Genomic DNA, 12,900 nt, shown 5'->3' on the forward strand with positions numbered 1-12,900 from the left:
GCCATTGACTTAGCGGTAAGGTGTCCGGCGTTAACCAGGCGGTAATGGTGAACAGACACCCAAATGCCGATTACCGTCCGCGTGCCAGAAAATAAAAATATTTTCTGATGTGCGTATCGGACGCATGTCAAAAATGAAATTACCGGGTAACTCAGAATCGGCGCATGTTGGGCGCACTTATGTGGCTTAGTAAAAGGGCCCTCAAATTAGGACTGCGTTTTTCAGTCCTAACTGCATCCGTTTACTTAGCTCGTTAGTGGACTGAATATTACTACGAACTAGTTAAGTTTTGGCTCTGCCCAGGCTCTACCCCAGACTGCCCCAGCACTAAACCGAACAGTGCCTGGGTGGTCATAGGCAAAATTCAGCAATACCAACAGCTCTTCTGCCTGGTTAAACCCTTTTGAATATTAGGCCCTACGTTCTCAGCTGAGTATTCATCAAAATTTAGAAGCTTAAAAGTTATCAGGCTGATATTTAAAATGATTTAACCAGCAGGAAAGGCTCCTGATCAGTTAAATCGAGATGGCTGGGTGATCTCTGGATTTTCAGCGGCACATATACTGCTGTGAATCCAGAGAGATTGTTCAGAACCCTTATTTTATCATCCTCACCTTAATATTCCCTTTTCTCTTGTTTGTCCTGTTTGTCTGTCCTATTAGATTGTAAGCTCTGTCGAGCAGGGACTGTCTCTTTATGTCCAGTGTACAGTGCTGCATATGTCTAGTAGTGCTATAGAAATTAAGAGCAGTGGTTGTCTTTGGGATTCCGGAATCTTGCTACTCTTTAGGATTGTGCACGGAATCTTGCTACTCTTTGTCCTTATCCCTTATTTGTCTCTGTTCTGATTACATGGTAAGCTCTGTTGTGCAGGGACTGTCTCTTCATGTTCAAGTGTACAGCACTGCGTACGTCTAGTAGCGCTATAGAAATGATAAGTAGTAGTAGTAGTGATAGTGCTGGGGTGGCCTAGTGACAGAAACTGGGATTTAGCTAGTTAGCGGTAATTTTCAGACCGCTAACCAGGTACATTTTCAGATAAAGAGAGGGCAGCATAAAAGCTGTCTTAACTTTATTCAGCCAGTTATCAGAGTACTGGTCTCAATATCACCTGGTATCCAGATACACACCGGCGTTACAAAAATAAACCGGATATTCAAATGCCGGTCACCGGAAACAGCCCAGCATTGAAAATCTGGGCTCAGCACTGACTGCTGGAGGCGGCCCACCTACCTCCCACATTCTGAATATTGGCCCTGCAGTGTCTAGCATGACTAGCACCTGAAAAGCGAGGGTTCAGTCCCACTCAGAAGAAAGCTACTTACATTTCTTCCATTCTGGCCCGGTTTTCCATCATCTCCAGGTTTGCCCTGAACATAGAACAGAATTCATTAGAGTGAAGCCGACTTTCCCTTCTATCCAGATAAAGGTACTTCCCCTGCGCTACTGCCAGGTTTGCTCCAATTTCAGCCATAGCATTCTAATATTAGTCTCGGTAATAAAAGGTGCCCCCTTTGCACAGCCAACACAAAGTCTCACAAATCAATTTGCAGTAGATCCCAACAAACCCTCTGAGGAGGTTTAATACACCTTAAAAGGACTACAGGGGACAGTACCATAGGCACCGACTCCGTGGGTGCTCGAGCACCCCCAATAATTTCACCTGCTGGAAGTCGGAAGTTGCCAGCCCGACCTGCCCCCTTCTCCCTCAACAGTCCTCCGCCGGTCCGTCCTCGCCTTCCTGCATGCTGCCCAGAATTTTAAAAGTCATCTTACCTTGGGATCCCGGCAGCAGCAGTGAAAGGCGAGCAGGTTCGGTGCTTCAGCTTTTCCTTCTCTCTCAGCTCTAGTAAGGGCGGGACCAGAGCTGAGAGAGAAGGGAAGGCCGAAGCACCGAGCCTGCTCGCCTTTCACTGCTGCTGCCGGGACCCCGAGGTAAGATGACTTTTAAAATTCTGGGCGGCATGCAGGAAGGCGAGGGTGGACCGGTGGAGGACTATTGTGGGAGAAGAGATCGGGCTGGGGTCGGACTGGCACCCGGAGGAGAGGGGGGCCTGGAACTCGGAGGAGAGGGAGGGGGAATGCACCAACTGTAAATATATATATATATTTCAGCAACCCCAATCATTTTGAAAAGTTGGCTCCCATGGACAGTACTCTCCCAATGGAAAATCGACAAGGAAAACCAAATTACTTACAAGTAATCCTGGGGGTCCCGCAGGCCCTACTAGCCCTGGGGGGCCATGCTCTCCCCTCAAACCTGTCAGCCCCTGCAAAGAAATCACGTCAGACAGAAAGAATATAAACCACTGAAATTAACGTGTATCATACGCTTTTTTAAAAACCCAACCCATTTTATTTTGCTCATTTTTTCATTCTTAGATTTTGGATTTTCATTTGGCATCTGTAGTTCCTGGTGGAGGTGGAGCCTAATGGTTAGTGAAAACCTCAGGAACTGGGCTTGATTCCCACTGTGACTCCTTGTGACCCTGAGCAAGTTACTTAGGGCGTCTTTGACAAAGGCACGCTAATGATTAGTGTGTGCTAAATGCTAGAGGCACCCATACGAATATATGGCAGTGGCGTTCCGAGGGGCGCTAACACCCGGGGCGGATCGCCGATGCGCCCCGCCCCCCCGGGTGCAGCACCCCCCCGTGCAGCGTGACCCCCCCCCCCCGGAGAAGGGACACCCCCCATCCCGGCAAAAGAACCCCCCCCGGGTGCACGCCACTGGGGGGGGGTGCCGCACGCCGGTCAGCGTCGTTGGTTTCCATGCTCCCTCTGCCCCGGGGCAGAGGGAGCATGGAAACCAACGACGCTGACCGGCGCGCGGCACCCCCCCCCCCAGCGGTGTGCACCCGGGGCGGACCGCCCCCACCACCCCCCTTGGTACGCCACTGATATATGGGCATGTCTAACACACGCTTATTTTTTACATGTGCTAAAAACGTTAACACGCCTTTATAAACAGGGCCCTTAATCCTCCATCATCCCAGGTGCAAAAACTTAGATTCTGAGCCTACTAGGGACAGAGAAAGTACCTGAATATAATAAAAATGTACTGTAGAAAGTCAGTATATGAAACCAATGGCCCTTTTAAAAAAACATTACATACACAGCCCAAGTGGTATATCAAGGTCTTAAACATTGTACAAAATTATTCGCCACTGTATAGAGCGCAGATGAATCCAATACTTACATCTCGCCCTGGATCACCTTGTTTTCCTTGTTCACCCTAATGGAAAAAGGTCCACATTGGTCAGCTGGTTCCTAATGAAATTTTATTCACATCTCTTTTTTTAAGTGGCTAAAAGGACAGATTTATATTATTTGCAAAACTCCATCCGTCCATCCACCCATGCATCAACCCCTGGCTTTTTAGTAACAGTGTTGTGTCAGTGTATTATGCTGCTATATGGGGATTATGTGATTTACGAGATACGATTCTTGTCTAAACTGTCCGTGCAGGTGGATTATACCATGCCTGTAAAATAACCACTATCTCAGGCAAAAGCAAATATTGCGTCGTTTAACCAGCATCTTAATGCAACAACATTTGGGTTTGACTATAGCCTGTCAAAACAGCAGTAGCAAAAATCACTGATGTAATGGGTCTATTTTCTAAGAAGGTCATTATTAAGACACAGTAATTTACCACTGGAGAGACTAACCTGAAGAATCAAAATACTACGTTAGTCAATCCTGTGGTACAAGGATAATGTGACTTATGATCAACCACACAAGCAGTGTAATTTTCACATCCCAGGAGAATTAGCTAAAGGGGCCAGGATGAAATATTGAGCCCCCCCCCTTCCCACCAAAGCTGTCTCTTTTGTTAACCCTCCCCCCAAGGTGGCCCCCTCAACAAGCTCCCACAGATGACCTCCCAATGACAGATTCCCTCCTGAATACCCCACTCCCCTTTCCTCCCAACCCATCTCCACCCCTTTAGGCCCCTCTGGGGTCTATTGTGGTCATGACAGCAGAGACGTAGCTAGGTGGGTCGCCAGGGGAGTGGCTGCTCCCCCAAACGGACTTCCGACGGTGCCGATTTTTGATGCGGTGTCACGTTTAAAATACGCGCTGGCGCTGTTGGCCGTCTGCTCTCCTGTCCCGCTGTGCCCTCAACCTGGCTATGCTTCTGCATAGCATGAGTGATTCATAGTCCCTCCAGCACCTTCTGGTGCCAGGTTCAAAATAGTACCAGGATCACCTTGCAGTAGACTTGTGTTATTCTATTTAAGTAGTAATGAGCTGTTTTGCATTCATTGCATGCTTTTCATCTCATTGCTATATATCCTATAGTACCTAACATTAACATGAATTATGGTAATATAATACAAGCTATTGTCATTTAACACGCATTAACGGCACACAATGGACTAAATTCTAGAAATACTGCTGAAAAATAGGTGTGGAAAAAATGTGCTAAGCGTTATTCTATAAACAGCACTGAAAGTTAGGTGCTGTTTATAGAATATGCTTAGCGCCTAACTTTAGAAGCAAGGATTTACATCAAGTAAACCCCGGTGTAAATCTTTGCATCTCAATTAGACACGGATCCCCTTAATCTATAACAGCGTGCATAAATTCTAAGAACGCCCCTGATCCTCCCATGGCCACGTCCCCTTTCTAGAGCCACACGTAAACTTTACGCACGGATCCACGCAATTGATAATGCATGCGTCAATTTCAATTAAGGCCAATTCGTGCTGATAATCGATTATTAGCACCCAAATATCAGCGCTAATTGTCTCGTTAATCAATGAAATTGTGGGTGCAAACTGGATGCGCATCTAAATTTGCATGCACAATTTTAAGTGTCATTTATAGAATTTCGGGGGATGCATGTTAGGGTGGTAACACACCTTAATCACTATTCTCCTAAGCTGTACTAATAGGATAATGAACGTCAAATTTCTAATTTGGTCTTTAATGCATGTTAACCCCACATAAACATGTAATCTTGCCAATGTTTGTGCAAGTGTTTTCGATACTACAGATAAAATCAGACAAGGGCAAGGGAAGCAGATCATTAAAATTCATGATCCATGAAAAGTCTTGGAAAGTTAACTATACTTGACAAGACACACAGACATGTGGTGTCCTTCACCCAAGAGCACAGGCAGGCTCATGCACTCAGGGCGTCCTACCCGTATCCCAATAAGGATATCCAACTCCAAGTGCCACCTTCTACCACTGTAGATTAAAAAGAAAAGTCTCCAAAAGCCAGACTACCTTCCCAACCCCATCTCTCACTGTTACCCTTCTAGTCTTGATGCTTTCCCCCCCCCTTTGTCAATTTACCCTTTGCCCAGGAGATCCATTTAGACCAGGTTTTCCATCCAATCCATTCCGTCCATCAAGCCCTGGAGAGCCTCTCTCCCCCTACAAAAAACAGAAATAACAGCTTTGATTGCTGAACAGATGAATACAGTCCATGATGTTCAATCTCGGTTCTTCAGATTGGACTTGGCTGCAGCTGAAACCATTTCTTGAGAGGCCATCATCACTGCAGCAAGCTGCTCACTGGCTCGCCTGATGCGCTTCATCCCACTGGGAATCTGGATGGAAGTGCACAGGATCCGATGGAATGAAGGACACCAGTGAGGGCCTTGTCCTAGGTAGTTGTGAACTTTCTACAAGAAAGAAAGAGAAAGGAGGACATAGGAGAAGAATAGCCCATTGGAAGACGTAAAGAAGCTTGTATTCATGAGAAGAAGCTGCTTTAAAGAAACTGTCTGGTCATCATAGGCGCCCGGTATAAGAGGCTTGGAGAGGCTAAGCCTCCCCCCTGCTGCAGCAGAATGGACCAGCTGTGGAGTTCAGCTGCTCTGAAGGGATTAAATTGTTGATTTACCTCCATCCTCACAGCAGGAGCTGCAGTGAAAGCCCTCTAGCAGTTGTAGAAATTGGTTTATGGTTTGTTTACCTTACTGCTGGGAAAGCAGGGGGGGGGGGGGTTGGCTGGAGGTGTCCTGGGTTGCCAGGGAGATATTTAACGAGGATGACTTCCTGACCTGCACTGAGGACAGATAGCAGTAGAACGGATACTGGGCCAGCATGATCAGAAAAGGTCACCAGACAACAAAGGTAGAAAAGATCATTTTATTTTCATTATAGTGTTTGGAATATATCCACTTTGAGAATCAGGTGCTCAACATTAAAAGTTTATATTTATTTACTTATTTATGGCATTTAATCCCACATTAAACATGAATTAGGGTGTTTTGTGGCTCTACATGAGAATTGTGATGATATGATCCCTTGTTTCATATTGTTGACAGTCTGCATTTTCTGTATGGGTGGTATATTGGTGTATTAGGTCTGCCCAGTGTAATATTTATGGTACAGTAAAATTCTGAGTGTGTTTTTGGACAAAGTTGTGCATAGTGTTTTGCAGTTGAGCGACTGTGGTTAGAATATGCTTTGAGCAACCACTTTATTCTTTGACATATGATACATATCTAATATCTAAATTTAATAAAAGGTATTAATTGTGACTTTTATTTTTATTTATTTTTCCTGCGTGTTATCAGACAATTATGTTATCAGACACCCCTAACCCCGTCCCCTTTAGCCTCCCCAAACAGTTGGGCCACCGACCGCCTATGCTGGTCATGATTAGAATGTTTGAAGTATTTCTTGGGATAATGTTTTCTTCCAAACGGCCATGAAAGACAGTACCTGAATTTCAAGATGCTGTCAGAGTTAATATAGGAGAGAGGAAGACCTTTGTCTTGTGCTTCTTGCATATGATGACGGCAATGCAAAAAAGAGGAGAGGACATTACTAAGAGCAGAGCTACACTCACAGCAATGCAAGTGAACTGCCCCCCCCCCCCCCCCCCTCCGATTTTGGAGAGATGAAAGGTTGTTTTGCTGGAGTAAACTCTTTTTGAGAAGGGAGAGGGAAAAGTTATTACCAAAAGCTGAAATAGACTGTGAACACAGGAGAGCAGAAGATACAATGATGTAATTGTTGTATTCAGATTAGAGAGAACAGCAGGGCTGAACATGCAAATTGACTTTCACTGCTATGAGGAAAATCACATACCACTAATATTTATCCACATAAATAATGATATTATTCAAAGCTGAAGGGTAAGGATGTAGATACTGGAATATATATATTGTAAGGAAATAGCAAAATGTGTTCAGTGGGGAAGAAAACTCTTCACCACAACTAGAAAGGCTAGGATGGTACCTGGATTCGGTTACGTAGGTCAGAAGAAAGGAAACCTCATGGACACAGCCAAAAGATGGGGCTATAGAAGAAGATGGTCCCAGGCAGCTTGGGTTGTGTGACAGGGTTCAGGGATGAAAAGTGATCTCTCCAAGTGGTAGAGAGGCACGGTGTCAGAGGGACATCTGAGTAGTATCCCTCCAGGCAGCTGGGAGGTCTGGTGGCTGAGAGACAGCACAGACACAGACCTGGAGAGGAGAGGAAGCTGCCAGGAGAAGGGCATTACTTCTGGTTCTGTCTTCCCAGAAATGATGCTTCTCTCCGTGCATATAAAAGGCATGAACAAAAACCAGAGACACCCATAATACTAACTGATCTAAGGCACTGGCTCAATGCAGCAGAGAAAAGTGATAAGACACTTACATTTTCTCACATGGAATAACATGACAAGGAAATGCATGGGACACAGCTCAGGCATCCCTGGAATAACATGCTGGGGAGGTTCAGGGACACAGCTCAGGTATTTCTGGAATAACATGTTAGGGGGAATATAAGGACACAATTCAGGTATCCTGGAATAATATGTCAGGGGGTGCGTTGGAAACTCTTCTTTTGTTTTTCATTTTATTTACCGTGTTCACTGTTATGTTTGCTGCATTTTAGAGCAGGCTAAATGCTGTAAAGAAACATTTATTCATGACGTTTATACTGCATATTAGCCCGAAATAAACTCATGTTCAAGCTCGAAACCTTTGACTCTTCTTCTCTGCTCATATCCAGCAGATCGCCAAGACCTGTCGTTTCTTTCTTTACAACATCCGTAAAATCCGCCCCTTTCTTTCCGAGCACTCTACCAAAACCCTCATCCACACCTTTGTCAGTCACCTCTCGTTTAGACTACTGCAGTCTGATTCTTGCTGGCCTCCCACTTAGTCACCTCTCCCCTCTCCAATCGGTTCAAAACTCTGCTGCCCGTCTTGTCTTCCGCCAGGGTCGCTTTACTCATACTACCCCTCTCCTCAAGTCGCTTCACTGGCTCCCTATCCGTTTTCGCATCCTGTTCAAATTTCTTCTACTAACCTATAAATGTACTCACTCTGCAGCTTCCCAGTATCTCTCCACACTCGTCCTTCCCTACACCCCTTCCAGTGCACTCCACTCCATGGATAAATCCTTCTTAGCTGTTCCCTTCTCCACTACTGCCAACTCCAGACTTCGCGCCTTCTGTCTCGCTGCACCCTACGCCTGGAATAAACTTCCTGAGCCCCTATGTCTTGACCCATCCTTGACCACCTTTAAATCTAGACTGAAAGCCCACCTCTTTAACATTGCTTTTGACTCGTAACCACTTGTAACCACTCACCTCCACCTACCCTCCTCTCTTCCTTCCCGTTCACATTAATTGATTTGATTTGCTTACTTTATTTTTTGTGTATTAGATTGTAAGCTGTTTGAGCAGGGACTGTCTTTCTTCTATGTTTGTGCAGCGCTGCGTATGCCTTGTAGCGCTATAGAAATGCTAAATAGTAGTAGTAGTAGTAAAAGTGAATAAAACATAATAAAGTATAATAATAAAGTATAATGTATGAGGATATGACCGAATAGATTGAATGTCTGGAAATTTATATTATTGTGCATTGCTATTTTTATGTATGTTTTATTTGTAAGCCGTGTAGCTTTTTAAGCGGGGTTTACATTTTATAAATAAATAAATTTTGTTACTTTTTGCATATCAGATGAGAAATTACATAAAACAAAACAACAAATGTTTAAAAACAACGGCACATGAAACAGAAATAAAGGGGCCCTTTTACTAAGCTGCGCTAAAACGTGGCCAGCGCAGGCTTTCCTATGTGCTGATGCCACTTGTAGCACGGCCACATTTTCCACTTTCTCTACTAATGACCACGTGCTAATTTCCCCATTAGTGCGTGACCATTAGCATGTGCACCCTTATCGTCACTTGTTTTCTAGACAGTAAGGGCTCCTGTGCAAACCATGCGCTTATCGGTTAGCACGCGGTGATATAGCTACGCTAACTGATTAGCACTGGGCATGCCTACTCTCTGCCCCCAGCGCTAAAAAAATATTTTCTATTTTTTAGCACCTGTTTAGTATGCGCCGAACACAAAACTACCGCGGGATGTAGGTGCAGTAGTGGTTTTTACCCTGCGGTAAGCACACGTTAGTGCTTACTGCAGCTTTGTAAAAGGGCCCCAAAATTTCTTTACCTTCTCTCCTGCCGGACCTTTGTCTCCAGAATCGCCCTGCAGAGTTTGAACACAAAAAGCAACACAGCTCAGATCTCACACAAAATAAATAGATGCTACATGACACATATTAAAAGCCAAAGAAGGAAAAATGCCTTACTCGAGGTCCAGGGAGCCCTCTTGGTCCTTCTATACCCTGGAGAAAAACCAAATAAAAAAATATGAAGCTCAAATTCATTTTATTTGATTATACCAATTCAAATCAAATTGCAAGAGTATCTGATTATACTAGTATAACGTTCTTATTTTAATTTTTTAAATAGTTTTAAAAAATGTTTTGAAGTTTAAAAATGTTTTAAAATATATTTTAACTTTGCTGCTGCAATTTTTAGAGGAAGGAAAAGACCTCAGCTGCTCGGCCTGTTGTCATTCTTGATACAACAAAAAAAGCGGTGTGAACATCTTTGTAGGTCTGAAAAACCTCCTCGTTAAGTTTCTATGAACCATTAACTTTAATTGCGTTTTCTTTTTATATTGAATTCAAATTTGTATTTTCTGACAACAGGCCGAGCAGCTGAGGTCTTTTCCTTCCTCAAATACTTGCAGCAGCAAAGTTAAACATTTTTTATTTTATTTATTTTTTTTTTTGTTACATTTGTACCCCGCGCTTTCCTACTCATGGCAGGTTCAATGCGGCTTACATGGGGGCAATGGAGGGTTAAGTGACTTGCCCAGAGTCACAAGGAGTTTTCAATAAGATTTGATTATACCACAAAGCCACAGCTATATCTAAGGTCTTCTTTTAGAAATCCGCGCTAGCGATTGCAAGGCAAATTGGAGAAAGCCCGTATTTGCTGCATGGGAATTTAGGCACAGTGCATTATAGAACACGCTTCGCGAGTTGCACATGTAAATTCTAATTATTGCCAATTAGTGCTCATTAAGACCTGTTATCAATGCTGATTAGCATTAAGCCAATTAAGTTATGCACGTTGTTTTATAATACGCTTGGATTTCGGTGCAGAACACTAGGCACGATATATAGAACCCGGGGAAAAGGATGTACAGTGATTTCTAATCCTTTTAACACATGGGCAAAAAACGGTGGAACACAGTACATAGCAGTCCTTATACTAAGTTGCAGTAAAAAGTGGAATTAGCTCTTACACTGTGGCCAGAAAATGGCCAATTTTCCATTTTCCAAATGAATGGCCATGCGCTAATGTTGTTATTAATTCACACCTATCAACTTGGCAAAATTTTAATAATGATGTTTCAAGGAGCCTAACAATGAATCTCCCACTATTTTAGAACAGCTCCAAATCTTCCACTTCAATTTCATCACAATACCTTCTAGATTTACCATATACACTTATGTTCTTTCAATTGATTTTTAAGAACCTCAGCGGTGTTCATTGCTAATATCTTCAAGAAGCAATGTTTATTGCACCCACTTCTTCAATGGCTCTTCCGATTACCTCCTCCTCTATTGTTTATATTTTAACATTTATATTTTGTAACTCAACTTTGAATAACAGTATTCATCTTATAGACTGTATCTGGCTCGGGGGGTTAGAAGCATCCGACACGCATGTCTCGCTCTCCCTCGGGCTGTCTCAAGGACATTCCCCCTTAGCTGTATGTAGCACTAGCTCTGCTGCTATTTTCAGGGATCACCCCTCGGCAAAGAGTTATTAGTTCACATCCATTAAGAAAAATTAGCACATGAGCTCTTACTGCCACCTATTTTGTAGGCAGTAAGGGCTCATGCATTAATCCTTGCGCTATCAGTTAGCACGTGGTAATGTAGCTGCGCTAACCCCACAGCAACTCTTTGAAAGTTTCCCCCCTCTGCTAGAGCAGGTAAAATTGTGGGTCTCTTTTAAAGAAAGGTTAATAATGCAGCTAAAGGGCCATCAGCAGATTGTTTTTTAAAAGCCTCTTCAACTTTCGGGTTTGTCTCTATCAGAAGAGGTAACATAGAGGGGCATAATCGAAAGGGGCACCCAAGTTTTCCTGAGGACGTCCTCGCAGGACGTCCCGGCGAAGGGGCGGGGAAACCCGTATTATCGAAACAAGATGGGCGGCCATCTTTCGTTTCGATAATACGGTCAGGGACGCCCAAATCGTGAAATTTAGGTCATCCTTAGAGATGGTCTCCAGTTTTCGGCGATAATGGAAACCGAGGACCCCCATCTCAGAAACAACCAAATCCAAGCCATTTGGTTGTGGGAGGAGCCAGACTTCGTAGTGCACTGGTCCCCCTGACATGCCAGGACACCAACCAGGCACCCTAAGGGGCACTGCAGTGGACTTCAGAAATTGCTCCCAGGTGCATAGCTCCATTACCAACTCAAAACTGTACACCACTACCATAGCTCCTATGGGTGAAGGGGGGCACCTACATGTGGGTACAGTGGGTTTCTGGTGGGTTTTGAAGGGCTCACATTTACCACCACAAGTGTAACAGGTGGGGGGGGGGGGGGGCCTGGGTCCGCCTGCCTGAAGTGCACTGCAGTACCCACTAAAACTGCTCCAGGGACCTGCATACTGCTGTCATGGAGCTGGGTATGATATTTGAGGCTGGCATAGAGGCTGGAAAAAAATATTTAAAAAAAATTTTTTTTAGGGTGAGAGGGGGTTAGTGATCACTGGGGGAGTAAAGGGAGGTCATCCCTGATTCCCTCCAGTGGTCATCTGATCTTTTAGGGCACGTTTTTGTGGCTTGGTCGTAAGAAAAAAAAAGGATCAGGTAAAGTCGTCCATGTGTTTGTCAGGGACGCCCTTCTTTTTTCCATTATCAGTCGAGGATGCCCATGTGTTGGGCACGCCCCAGTCCCGCCTTCGCTACGACTCCGACACACCCCAATGAACTTTGGTCATCCCCACGATGGAAAGCAGTTGAGGATGCCCAAAATCTGCTTTCGATTATGCCAATTTGTGCGACCCTGGGAGAAGGACGCCCATCTTATGATTTGTGTCGAAAGATGGTCACCCTTCTCTTTCGAAAATAAGCCTGACAGTATCTGCAGTCATCTACTATGGTAAAGACCTGGTCGGTCCATCCAGTATACTCAAACAAAATAAACTCATAGCATAAGGCAGTGGTTCCCAAACTTTCTCAGGCCACGGCACCCCTAGGCTACACGCTTCCTCTCAGGTCTCCCCCCTCCTCCGCTGTTGCTGCCACTGCTGCTGCTGACAGTATTGAGTCCTACTTTTTCTGGCTTGGATGCCCAAGCCATGCCAGCTGAAGAGGTGCACTGCCGAGGCCAAGTTCCAGAGCAATCAGTGGCACGCTTCAGCCTCTGTTGCTGGCATTCCCACACATGCCCTCCTTCTCTTCCCCCTTTCCATCCAGCATCTGCCCTCCTTCTCTTCCTCTTTCCATCCAGCTTCTGCCCACCTTTTCTCCCCCTTCCATCCAGCCTCTTTCCACCTTCTCTCCCCCTCTCTTCCATCCAGCCTAAACCTCCCCATTTTCCTCCTTCCATCTAGTGTCTGC

The 12,900-nt window shown here is 44.7% G+C and overlaps 1 protein-coding gene across 5 annotated transcripts in view; it reads right to left on the reverse strand.

Moving 5' to 3' along the window:
* COL7A1 (collagen type VII alpha 1 chain) overlaps positions 1-12,900 on the reverse strand; it is a 260,266-nt gene that overhangs the window by 99,002 nt on the left and 148,364 nt on the right. For all 5 annotated transcript variants that reach the window (XM_030206399.1, XM_030206395.1, XM_030206397.1 and 2 more), the window contains 6 exons: positions 9,556-9,591; positions 9,417-9,452; positions 5,308-5,388; positions 3,200-3,235; positions 2,199-2,270; positions 1,326-1,370 (listed from right to left, as the gene is read on the reverse strand). In XM_030206399.1, coding sequence (XP_030062259.1) covers positions 1,326-1,370; positions 2,199-2,270; positions 3,200-3,235; positions 5,308-5,388; positions 9,417-9,452; positions 9,556-9,591 — 306 coding nt within the window. The remainder of the gene's footprint in view (positions 1-1,325; positions 1,371-2,198; positions 2,271-3,199; positions 3,236-5,307; positions 5,389-9,416; positions 9,453-9,555; positions 9,592-12,900) is intronic.

This window comes from Microcaecilia unicolor, chromosome 6 (genome assembly GCF_901765095.1).
Source record: "Microcaecilia unicolor chromosome 6, aMicUni1.1, whole genome shotgun sequence".
NCBI lineage: Eukaryota > Metazoa > Chordata > Amphibia > Gymnophiona > Siphonopidae > Microcaecilia > Microcaecilia unicolor.